This window comes from Tamandua tetradactyla, chromosome 13, assembly GCF_023851605.1.
Source record: "Tamandua tetradactyla isolate mTamTet1 chromosome 13, mTamTet1.pri, whole genome shotgun sequence".
Taxonomy (NCBI): Eukaryota; Metazoa; Chordata; class Mammalia; order Pilosa; family Myrmecophagidae; genus Tamandua; species Tamandua tetradactyla.
In genome coordinates, this window is record NC_135339.1 from 3130679 (window position 1) to 3143462 (window position 12784).

Consider the following 12784-nt stretch of genomic DNA (forward strand, 5'->3'; position numbering starts at 1 on the left):
GGTAGGGAGTGAGGGAAAGACTGAAATGGGTTGGGGGTGGAAGGACCCTTGGGCTCATTGGGTTCCCTCCCACTGCAGGTTTCTGGAGGGTTCTCCCGTGCCCCCCACACCTGCCCCTCCCCTTCGGCGCACCCTCCCCCCTTCCCCTGAGGCCACCCTCCTCCTCCGACTTCACTCCCCTGTTCTGGCCCTCTGGGACCACTGACCTTACCTGCTGGCCCTGGGGTGCTGTACACAGAGCTGCAGGTCACAAAGCCTCCTGTCAACCTTCATGGCCGTTGTAATAAAGGCAGCCAGAAAGGGAGGGAAGATGGGGAGTTGTGCCCCCCCGGCACCCTTCTGGCTGTTGCTGCTGCTCCTGCCGCTGCAACTGCCTGGCACTGAGGGCAGGCCCCAGGGTCTTTTGGGCAGAGGCCAGAGCGGCTTAAAGGAGGCTGAGAAGGAAACCTGCAATTCCATCTTTGACCTCTATTTTATCTTAGACATGTAAGTAACCAGTGGCATCTGGAGCAGGGACCCGGGGGAGGAAACGGTGCGCGTTGGGGACAGGCTGAGCAAGACCAAGCTCTGCAGGTGGAGCCCTGAGGCCCTCCCATCCTGGCCTGGGGGTCCAGAGAGCCCCTTTGTCTCCTGGGGGTTCACGGGCAGTCCCAGGTTCAGGCACACCGGAGGTGCCCCTGCAAACTCCTTGTTTCCTGAAGCAGAAAGAATGCGCTAGGCTTTTCTCCAGATGCTACTTCTATGGAGGGAAACAAAAACCATCATCATGTTTCTGGAGGACTTCTGGCTCTCACCATCAAGTGGGGTGATTGGGTTGAATTCATATTTTATTAGACACTTGTTTCCACCTTTCTGCTCTAGTACAAAATGCTGCTGTGGATAATATAAAGGTTTCTGGCGGAGTCCCTGTTTTCATTTTTTTGGATTCTCTAGTTAGGAGTTGAATTGATGCACCGGTGATATGGCATGTCTATATTTAACTTTTGGAGGACCACCATACTGTGGTGAGCAGGTGCGCGGTGAGGGCCGAGCAGGTCTCAACAGCGAGCAGTTTCGGGGCACCCACAGCCAACTGCCTGGTAGCACGCTACCGACACACGCTCCGCCCCCACCGCGCACCCGCTCAGGGCACACTGAGGGGAAGGGTGCAAAAAGAGAGAAGAGGAGTAATGAGAGGGGAGTGAATAGTGTCAGCATTAGTTAGGAAAAGGAGTGGCCTTGCACATTAGCTTGGGGGCTGCTGAGTGTAAAATCTGTACTGTAGACTTCCTGGAAGATGGCGGCTTAGTAAGACGTGCGGATCTTAGTTTCTTCTCCAGGACACCTACTAGGGGAGTAGAAACGATACAGAAAGCGCCCAAAGCCACAACAGAGATAAAAAAGACAGCGTACCCCATCCTGGAACGGCTGGCTGGCTGAGAGAAGCAGCTCGGGTGAGATCGCCGAGGCGCGCGGGCCTTACCGGGCGGGGTGGCAAGCAGCCAGAGTTACTCCCTTCCCCGTTCCCGGGCCGGCTGGGAGAATTGGGGAGGTGGTCCCCTGAAACCAAGGCGACTGGCGCCCACACCACGCGCAGCCCCCGGACCAACTGAGAGAATTGGATCGGAAACCCCCAGGCCGCGGAGAACGGTGACCCCGTGACTCCCGGGGAACGTGCACTCTCTCGGGCGGGCTGCTGCCGCTGGCGCCCTCCCGCCACGCTTGTTGCCCAGGGCCCACTAGGAAATTCGGACGGACTCTTTCCCTGGCTGCGGCGACCAGCAACCCTCCCTGCGTTCGGACACCCTCCCTGCGCTCGGACCTCGGGCCGGCTCAAGCCGCTTCGGCTAGCGAACCCCCAGGACGGTGAGAGTTTTCCAAAGTTTAAGGTCCCACAGCACCTTTTACTGGTGGGACCCGCAGACAAACGTGTGCCACGAGCGCCACCCACTGGGCAGGATAAGAAAAGCAGAACCCAGAGATTTCACAGAAAAATATTACAACCTTGCTGGGTCCAACACCAAGAGAAATCTGAATAAATGCCCAGACGCCAGCAGCAGAAGATAACTGTCCACGCTCAAAAGATTGAGAATATGACTCAGTCAAAGGAACAAACCAATAGCTCAAATGAGACACAAGAGCTGAGACAACTAATGCTGAATATACGAACAGAAATGGAAAACCTCTTCAAAAATGAAATCGATAAATTGAGGGAGGACATGAAGAGGACATGGGCTGAACATAAAGAAGAAATAGAAAAACTGAAAAAACAAATCGCAGAACTTATGGAAGTGAAGGATAAAGTAGCAAACATAGAAAAAATAATGGATAGCTACAATGATAGATTTAAAGAGACAGAAGATAGAATTAGTGATTTGGAGGATGGAACATCTGAATTCCAAAAAGAAACAGAAACTATAGGGAAAAGAATGGAAAAATTTGAACAGGGTATCAGGGAACTCAAGGACAATATGAACCGCACAAATATACGTGTTGTGGGTGTCCCAGAAGGAGAAGAGAAGGGAAAAGGAGGAGAAAAACTAATGGAAGAAATTATCACTGAAAATTTCCCAACTCTTATGAAAGACCTAAAATTACAGATCCAAGAAGTGCAGCGCACCCCAAAGAGATTAGACCCAAATAGGCGTTCTCCAAGACACTTACTAGTTAGAATGTCAGAGGTCAAAGAGAAAGAGAAGATCTTGAAAGCAGCAAGAGAAAAACAATCCATTACATACAAGGGAAACCCAATAAGACTTTGTGTAGATTTCTCAGCAGAAACCATGGAAGCTAGAAGACAGTGGGATGATATATTTAAAATACTAAAAGAGAAAAACTGCCAACCAAGACTCCTATATCCAGCAAAATTATCCTTCAAAAATGAGGGAGAAATTAAAACATTCTCAGACAAAAAGTCACTGAAAGAATTTGTGACCAAGAGACCAGCTCTGCAAGAAATACTAAAGGGAGCACTAGAGTCAGATACAAAAAGACAGAAGAGAGAGATATGGAAAAGAGTGTAGAAAGAAGGAAAATCAGATATGATATATATAATACAAAAGGCAAAATGTTAGAGGAAAATATTATCCAAACAGTAATAACACTAAATGTCAATGGACTGAATTCCCCAATCAAAAGACATAGATTGGCAGAATGGATTAAAAAACAGGATCCTTCGATATGCTGTCTACAGGAAACACATCTTAGACCCAAAGATAAACATAGGTTGAAAGTGAAAGGTTGGGAAAAGATATTTCATGCAAATAACAACCAGAAAAGAGCAGGAGTGGCTATACTAATATCCAACAAATTAGACTTCAAATGTAAAACAGTTAAAAGAGACAAAGAAGGACACTATATACTAATAAAAGGAACAATTAAACAAGAAGACATAACAATCATAAATATTTACGCACCGAATCAGAATGCCCCAAAGTACGTGAGGAATATACTGCAAACACTGAAAAGGGAAATAGACTCATATACCATAATAGTTGGAGACTTCAACTCACCACTCTCATCAAGGGACAGAACATCTAGACGGACGATCAATAAAGTAATAGAGAATCTGAATATTACTATAAATGAACTAGACTTAATAGACATTTATAGGACATTACATCCCACAACAGCAGGATACACCTTTTTCTCAAGTGCTCATGGATCATTCTCAAAGATAGACCATATGCTGGGTCACAAAGCAAGTCTTAACAAATTTAAAAAGATTGAAATCTTACACAACACTTTCTCGGACCATAAAGGAATGATGTTGGAAATCAATAATAGGCAGAGTGCCAGAAAATTCACAAATACGTGGAGGCTCAACAACAAACTCCTAAACAACGACTGGGTCAAAGAAGAAATTGCAAGAGAAATTAGCAAATACCTCGAGGCGAATGAAAATGAAAACACAACATATCAAAACTTATGGGACGCAGCAAAGGCAGTGCTAAGAGGGAAATTTATTGCTCTAAATGCCTATATCAGAAAAGAAGAAAAGGCAAAAATTCAGGAATTAACTATCCATTTGGAAGAACTGGAGAAAGAACAGCAAGCTAACCCCAAAGCAAGCAAAAGGAAAGAAATAACAAAGATTAGAGCACAAATAAATGAAATTGAAAACATGAAAACAATAGAGAAAATCAATAAGGCCAGAAGTTGGTTCTATGAGAAAATCAATAAGATTGATGGGCCCTTAGCAAGATTGACAAAAAGAAGAAGAGAGAGGATGCAAATAAATAAGATCAGAAATGGAAGAGGAGACATAACTACTGACCTCACAGAAATAAAGGAGGTAATAACAGGATACTATGAACAACTTTACGCTAATAAATACAACAATTTAGAGGAAATGGACGGGTTCCTGGAAAGACATGAACAACCAACTTTGACTCAAGAAGACATAGATGACCTCAACAAACCAATCACAAGTAAAGAAATTGAATTAGTCATTCAAAAGCTTCCTAAAAAGAAAAGTCCAGGACCAGATGGCTTCACATGTGAATTCTACCAAACGTTCCAGAAAGAATTAGTACCAATTCTCTTCAAACTCTTCAAAAAAATCGAAGTGGAGGGAAAACTACCTAATTCATTCTATGAAGCCAACATCACCCTCATACCAAAACCAGGCAAAGATATTACAAAAAAAGAAAACTACAGACCAATCTCTCTGATGAATACAGATGCAAAAATCCTCAATAAAATTCTAGCAAATCGTATCCAACAACACATTAAAAGAATTATACATCATGACCAAGTAGGATTCATCCCAGGTATGCAAGGATGGTTCAACATAAGAAAATCAATTAATGTAATACACCATATCAACAAATCAAAGCAGAAAAATCACATGATCATCTCAATTGATGCAGAGAAGGCATTTGACAAGATTCAACATCCTTTCCTGTTGAAAACACTTCAAAAGATAGGAATACAAGGGAACTTCCTTAAAATGATAGAGGGAATATATGAAAAACCCACAGCTAATATCATCCTCAATGGGGAAAAATTGAAAACTTTCCCCCTAAGATCAGGAACAAGACAAGGATGTCCACTCTCACCACTATTATTCAACATTGTGTTGGAGGTTCTAGCCAGAGCAATTAGACAAGAAAAAGAAATACAAGGCATCAAAATTGGAAAGGAAGAAGTAAAACTATCACTGTTTGCAGACGATATGATACTATACGTCGAAAACCCGGAAAAATCCACAACAAAACTACTAGAGCTAATAAATGAGTACAGCAAAGTAGCAGGTTACAAGATTAACATTCAAAAATCTGTAGCATTTCTATACACTAGTAATGAACAAGCTGAGGGGGAAATCAAGAAATGAATCCCATTTACAATTGCAACTAAAAGAATAAAATACCTAGGAATAAATTTAACTAAAGAGACAAAAAACCTATATAAAGAAAACTACAAAAAACTGCTAAAAGAAATCACAGAAGACCTAAATAGATGGAAGGGCATACCGTGTTCATGGATTGGAAGACTAAATATAGTTAAGATGTCAATCCTACCTAAATTGATTTATAGATTCAATGCAATACCAATCAAAATCCCAACAACTTATTTTTCAGAAATAGAAAAACCAATAAGCAAATTTATCTGGAAGGGCAGGGTGCCCCGAATTGCTAAAAACATCTTGAGGAAAAAAAACGAAACTGGAGGTCTCGCGCTGCCTGACTTTAAGGCATATTATGAAGCCACAGTGGTCAAAACAGCATGGTATTGGCATAAAGATAGATATATCGACCAATGGAATCGAATAGAGTGCTCAGATATAGACCCTCTTATCTATGGACATTTGATCTTTGATAAGGCAGTCAAGCCAACTCACCTGGGACAGAGCAGTCTCTTCAATAAATGGTGCCTAGAGAACTGGATATCCATATGCAAAAGAATGAAAGAAGACCCATCTCTCACACCCTATACAAAAGTTAACTCAAAATGGATCAAAGATCTAAACATTAGGTCTAAGACCATAAAACAGTTAGAGGAAAATGTTGGGAGATATCTTATGGATCTTACAATTGGAGGCGGTTTTATGGACCTTAAACCTAAAGCAAGAGCACTGAAGAAGGAAATAAATAAATGGGAACTCCTCAAAATTAAACACTTTTGTGCATCAAAGAACTTCATCAAGAAAGTAGAAAGACAGCCTTCACAATGGGAGACAATATTTGGAAATGATATATCAGATAAAGGTCTAGTATCCAGAATTTATAAAGAGATTGTTCATCTCAACAACAAAAAGACAGCCAACCCAATTACAAAATGGGAAAAAGACTTGAACAGACACCTCTCAGAAGAGGAAATACGGATGGCCAAGAGGCACATGAAGAGATGCTCAATGTCCCTGGCCATTAGAGAAATGCAAATCAAAACCACAATGAGATATCATCTCACACCCACCAGAATGGCCATTATCAACAAAACAGAAAATGACAAGTGCTGGAGAGGATGCGGAGAAAGAGGCACACTTATCCACTGTTGGTGGGAATGTCAAAGGGTGCAACCACTGTGGAAGGCAGTTTGGCGGTTCCTCAAAAAGCTGAATATAGAATTGCCATACGACCCAGCAATACCATTGCTAGGTATCTACTCAAAGGACTTAAGGGCAAAGACACAAACGGACATTTGCACACCAATGTTTATAGCAGCATTATTTACAATTGCAAAGAGATGGAAGCAGCCAAAATCTCCATCAACAGAAGAGTGGCTAAACAAACTGTGGTATATACATACGATGGAATATTATGCAGCTTTAAGACAAGATAAACTTATGAACCATGTAATAACATGGATGGACCTAGAGAATATTATGCTGAGTGAATCCAGCCAAAAACTAAAGGACAAATACTGTATGGTCCCACTGATGTGAACGGACATTCGAGAATAAACTTGAAATATGTCATTGGTAACAGAGTTCAGCAGGAGTTAGAAACAGGGTAAGACAATGGGTAATTGAAGCTGAAGGGATACAGACTGTGCAACAGGACTAGATACAAAAACTCAAAAATGGACAGCACAATAATACCTAATTGTAAAGTAATCATGTTAAAACACTGAATGAAGCTGCATCTGAGCTATAGGTTTTTGTTTTGTTTTGTTTTGTTTTGTTTTGATTTTGCTATTATTACTTTTATTTTTTTCTCTATATTAACATTCTATATCTTTTTCGGTTATGTTGCTAGTTCTTCTAAACCAATGCAAATGTACTAAGAAATGATGATCATGCATCTATGTGATGATGTTAAGAATTAATGATTGCATGTGTAGAATGGTATGATCTCTAAATGTTGGGTTAATTTCTTTTTTTCCGTTAATTAAAAAAAAAAAAAAAGAGAGAAGGGATAATTGGAGATGAAGGGATACAGACTGTACAACGGGACTGGATATAAAAACTCAGAAATGGACAGCACAATACTACCCAATTGTAATGCAATTATGTTAAAACACTGAATGAAGCTGCATGTGAGGTATAGGTTTTTTGTTTTTGTTTTTTTTTGTTTTTTTTTCTTTCTATTATTGTTTTAATTCTTATTCTGTTGTCTTTTTATTTCTTTTTCTAAATTGATGCAAATGTACTAAGAAATGATGAATATGCAACTATGTGATGTTATTAAGAATTACTGATTGTACATGTAGATTGGAATGATTTCTAATTGTTTTGTTAATTCTTTTTTTAATTAATAAAAAAAAAAAAAATCTGTACTGTAGGTATGTTTCCAGATGCTAGTGCATTGCTGCCAGCAAACTTCAGGTGCTACGGCATCACTCAGGGTGTTTGCACCTCTGACAATGAGTAGAGCAGGGGCTTGCAGTTGAACGTAGGTTCACATCCATGCTAGCTCTAGAAATTGTGGCAAACCTGCCTTATCCTCAGTTATTTCATGTGTTAAACAAGAGTAATGCTGGAATCATGGGGTGGTCCTAGAACTAGGAGGGAGAGGACATAACTTGGGGGTGCAGTGAGGAAGGCTTTGCAAATCAGAAACAGACTCCCAATAGATTCCCTACCTAAGAGGTCAGATCAGGCAGAGTCTGAAGCCCGTGAAGGCAAGAGTCCAGCAGAGGCACTTCCACATTAGACCTGGGTAACCTGCAGAGCTGGGCTGTAGCTTACAAAGGACTTAGGGTGGGAGTGATGCAGAAGAGCTCCCGCCCTCACTCCATCACAGACACCTTTAAAGGGCCAGAGAGGAGCCGACAGCTGGGAATGGTCATTACCAAGGAGAGGTAGGCCCATGAGAAGGCAGCCCCTCAGAATCCACTGGGGATTTGCCCTGAAATACATCCCCCCTGATTCCTTGTCTAAACAACTCCCACCTAGGGGCCACCTCTCCTGGTCTGCCTGGGACTGTCTTGGTTTCAGCCCCGGAAGTCCCAAGTCCAGGGGCTCGTCCTACCTGGGCAAACGGGTCAGAGGGCCACTCCAGCTCCACTGTCCACCATGATGAAAACCCTTGGCCAGGGCCGTGCACCCTGGTGCCTGAGGGCTGCTGCACTCCAAGGCTGTGCTGGGGAGGGGAGGGGCTTGTTGGAGAAGAGGATGGAAGGGGGGAGAGCTGGACCCATGTGCCACATCTCCCTGGCCCCTGTTTTCTTTTTTCATGTTGGGCAGCATCAGCAACAACTGGATGGAAGTTTATAATTTTGTGGAGGACCTAGTAAATAAGTTCAAGAAGTACGGCTTCCCCATGATGCGGGCTTCTCAGTGCTGTGGGGTACCTGTCCTCTGCCTGGCAGAGTGCACAGCCTTTTTAGACTTGGGGGTCCTGCAAGTCCCTCGGATGGGTTTCCTGAGCCCAGGGCACTGATGAGGAGTGGAGAACGGATCCCACTGAACAGTCCATTGTGGTCACTGAGGGGTGGAGCACCTGGGGGTTGGGAGGAGCTTGTTAAAGACTGGGCAGAGCAATGAAGAAGAGGGACGTCTCTGACCCACTCCCCAAAGGGAGAATAATTAGTTTGAGGTGGGAGGAGGGGGAGGAAAGGAGGAAGGAAGCTATGAAATATATCACAGTAGAAGGGAAATATGCTGCGGCCTGAGGGACAAGAGGGCAGGTCTTGATGTCACTGTAAGAGGTGACATAGGTATGGGTGCGTGCATGTATTTTGGGGTGTTGGGGTTTATGGATGGAGCAGATTGTCATCCCGGTACCCTCTCTTGAGTTAAAGCTCTTGAAATCCTTCACTAAAGGTGTGGGCATTACCTGGTTGGGATCGAGTCCCAAATGGAAGAGATGGGGGTGGGCAGGAGGTATTTGGCCTGTTCCCTGGCCTGGCTGTTTGCTGGTGTCATTTCCATCTGTGTGAATTACTTCTCACGAGTGGGTGCTTCGTCCCCAGCCCGAAGCTGCGGATGTCGTTTATTTTATATTCAACCGACGGTTTCACTCTCATGCCGCTCACACCAGACAGGTAAGTGCCATCGTAACTTTTCAAGGCAGATCTGGAGGCCTGTGCAGAAGCAGGGGAATGGGGCTTGCAGAGCTGCTGATCCATGAAAGGTTTCAGGGCACTCAGGGACACAAGGGCCTGGAGCCCAATCCAGACTGGGGACACCCAAAAGAGAGGGGAGAACACCTCAGCTGGAGGGGGCGCCTGGGTTCTGGATGCGGAGAGCGCTTCAGCACCTTGGAGAGAAAGCTCGGGCAGCAGGGGAGGCTGTGGGCGTCCTCCAGGGAGAAGGGGTGCAGTAAAGCAGGAATGTGGACAGCCTGCCAGGCATCTGGCTCCCAGAAAAGCTAGAATGCGCTGAGGTTCTGGGGCTGGGAGAAAGCCAGATGGGGTGCACGTGGGCGTCACTTGGGTTTGGGAGAGAGGACCCAAGTGGGTTTGAGGTGGGAAAAGGTCCATGGGAAGGACGCTGGCAGGGGGTAGAGAGGGAGGAGACAGGAGAGGGCATGGGTGTCAGGAGGAGGATCTGGCCTGTGACATGGGGAGGCTACTGCTTCTTCCCAGGCAGGGAAGCTTCAGGGAGCAGGGCTGGGAGGCTGGCAGTGACCTCCTTGGTCTCCTTGGGCAGTGGAGTTGTTGGGGGGGGGGGGGCACGACAGGAATGAGGGGTGGGGGACAGGGGAGTGGAAAAGATGCAGTGTACATGGAAGGATGCAGCGCCATGGCACTCTGAGTCCTCTGGCAGCCAGCCCAAGGAGGGCCCATGGGATTTCCATCAGAGCTGGGCTCAACCTAGGATTGGTTATTCCCAAATGTGTCCCACTGCCCAGGAGCTGAGGAGGGAGGCACAGAGGGGCAGGAGTGGGACCTGCCTGGCGGGGTCCTCCAAAGGGGACCCATGGAGCCTGAGAGGAGAGGCAGGAGGGCCCCCTGCATGGTCCGTTGAGAACCCATGGCCTGGGCTGGGCTGGGGTGGTGCATTCCGAGGTGATGCTGATGGGCTGCAGTTGGCTGAGGACCAGGGTCCTCAAAGCAGGCTGCCCTGCAGGCAGGAGGCCAGAGTGCAGAGGGGCTGCGAAGCTGTCAGGGGAGGGGGAAAACCAGGAAGAGGGTTTCTCAGGATGAAAGTGTCTTCACAAGGAGAAGGCTTGTCCACAGAGGCGGGGGTTTGCAGACCTGTCTGCAGGGCAGCCCCCTACAGGGATCTGGATCCAAGGCCCCCTCACCTCCTCAACTGGGCCTGAGCCCCTGAGCACTCACCCCACTGCAGCAGACCCTCTGCCCCTAGCCTGAGGCCAGCCTTGCTGGGCCAGCTCCACCACGTCATGTCAGATTAGCCTGACTGCAATTCCCCCCGGTCCCCAGCACCAGCCCTGCCTGCCCCGACCTGTGCATCTGCTCTAATGGCACCTGACAGGGTTGCACAGACACCTTGTGGGGCTGACTCCTCCCAGCATCTGGCCTTTTTCTCTGAGGAGCACAGGAACCCAAGGGGCCCTGGCACTTTGAATAGGAACAGCCTCTCCTTCCTTTAGTGTTGACTCAAGGGGAAGCAGCCAGTGGGAATGAGCCCTCCCCAGGAGTCTGTGGCCGTGGGGGGGAGGACAGCAGACAAGCAGGGGGCACTTTCCCAAACCACCCCCATGGGAGGGGCGGGTGCTGCCCTGAGGACCCTGAGGACTTTGGTGGAAACTGATCCACCCTGAGTCCTGACTTACAGCTCCCCATGCTGGGAACGTTCCCCACTTGGACTGTGGACATCAGAGGCCGGGCCCTGGGTAGGTCCCTGGGGGCTGGAGGCTGGGAGCCATGGGACATGAATGGGCCCCCAGCAAACCAGTCCCGGCCCATGGGAACAGCAGAGCCGCCCCCCACGGTGCTGACCTGCCCGGGGGTCAGACGCCCCACATCCTTGCTCATCCATGCAGCACGATTGGTTAGCAGCACCCTCCAACTCAACCCCCTCTTCTCTATTTTGTTTCAGAAAAGAAATCGAACGTGGCCTTAAAGACCTTCAGGCTATCATACCTGAGGGATCTACATTCATGCAGGAAGGGTTTAAAAAGGTACACACTGCTAGAGCTTGGAGAATGTTTCCAGACTGATAAAATTCTTAGAGTATTGCTTGGATCATCTAAGCCGCCTTCTCCCAATGTTTCTTCATTTCGTTGCAGGCAAATGAGCAGATTGAAAAAGAGATCAGGGAAGGTAAGCCACCTGTGGACTGCGGTGTTCTCAGGTGTAGAGGGCAAAGCCAGGCTGGGGCATCGGCGAGCTCTGGGTTCCAGTCTCACCACAGCCACATTCTAGCTGAGTTGGAGAAAATTCCTTCACCTCATGGAGCCACAGATTCCTCATCTGTACAGTGAGAATAAGGAAACGCTGCATCTAGTGATTTATGAAAGCAGAATGAGATCTGCCTGTAGTTCTTGGTCTTGATAAGTTCAAGACGCTTCCACGTGAGGCCGTGTCCCTCTGGCGACTGCAGCTCGACTGCATGAAAAGCGAAGGAAGCAGCCAAGGGCACCTTGAGCAGACTTAGGTTTCTGTTTACAGATTTTCACCCTTTCCTGAGCACATTCTCCTCTGAGCTATACTTTTAGCTTTTGGCTCCTTGTCCTTTTACCCTGTGACTTCATCCCTGACCGTGTGAGAAGCTATCCTCAGAATAAGACAGACTTCCACTTAGGCTTAGGGATTCAACCTTTGTAAGGGGAGTTGCACCAGCATTTGCTGAGGCCTTAATCTGGGCATGTGGTCCTTTCTCAATTGGCCAGGTGTCTTGAGCCCCAGGACACTGGTGGGAGCCCCCCCAGGTCCTGCCTGGCCCTAATGTCCCCTTGCCATGAGCCCTGCAGCACAGCTTCCACAGGAGAGTCTGGCTGCTGCTCTGGCGTCTTATACCTGTCACATGTATGGACTCGGTGTCCTGTCCTGGCACAGGCTGTACCATCTGTTGATGGGGAGGATGTGGGCAGCCAGCGAGGAGGGGCCCTAAAGAGGCTTAGTCTTCTTGTCTGCAATGTGGGCCTAGGCTGAGGGTCTTCTCACTCCGGGGTCTGCTGCAAAGCCTGCAGTTGGATGTGGTGCTTGTGTCTTCCAGGGAGCTGCCCACGCCTTGCCCATGAACACTTGGTGTCAGGGCACTGGGCCATGTACTGGCCTGGGCATCTCCATGGCCCTGGAAGCCTGTGGCTACCTGATGCACCCCTGGTGCCTTTCTCAATGCAGCCAATCCTCACTTGTCCCACAGGTAAGAAGGTTTCCAGCATGATTATTGCTTTTACGGATGGAACGCTAGAGCCAAAACCATATGAAGAAACCAAGTTTGAAGTAAGTTCAGTCCATGGTTATGTGTGTTTTCCTGCACACGTTTTGGTGCATTATACTTAATTTC

The 12784-nt window shown here is 46.8% G+C and overlaps 1 protein-coding gene across 1 annotated transcript; it reads left to right on the top strand.

Moving 5' to 3' along the window:
• Positions 1–310: 310 nt before the first annotated feature.
• On the top strand, positions 311–12780 carry LOC143654605 (anthrax toxin receptor 1-like). Its single transcript, XM_077126483.1, has 5 exons — positions 311–486; positions 9337–9408; positions 11372–11453; positions 11562–11595; positions 12641–12780. Exons 1-5 carry the CDS (start codon positions 311–313, stop codon positions 12778–12780), a joined length of 504 nt encoding a protein of 167 aa, XP_076982598.1.
• Positions 12781–12784: the final 4 nt, after the last annotated feature.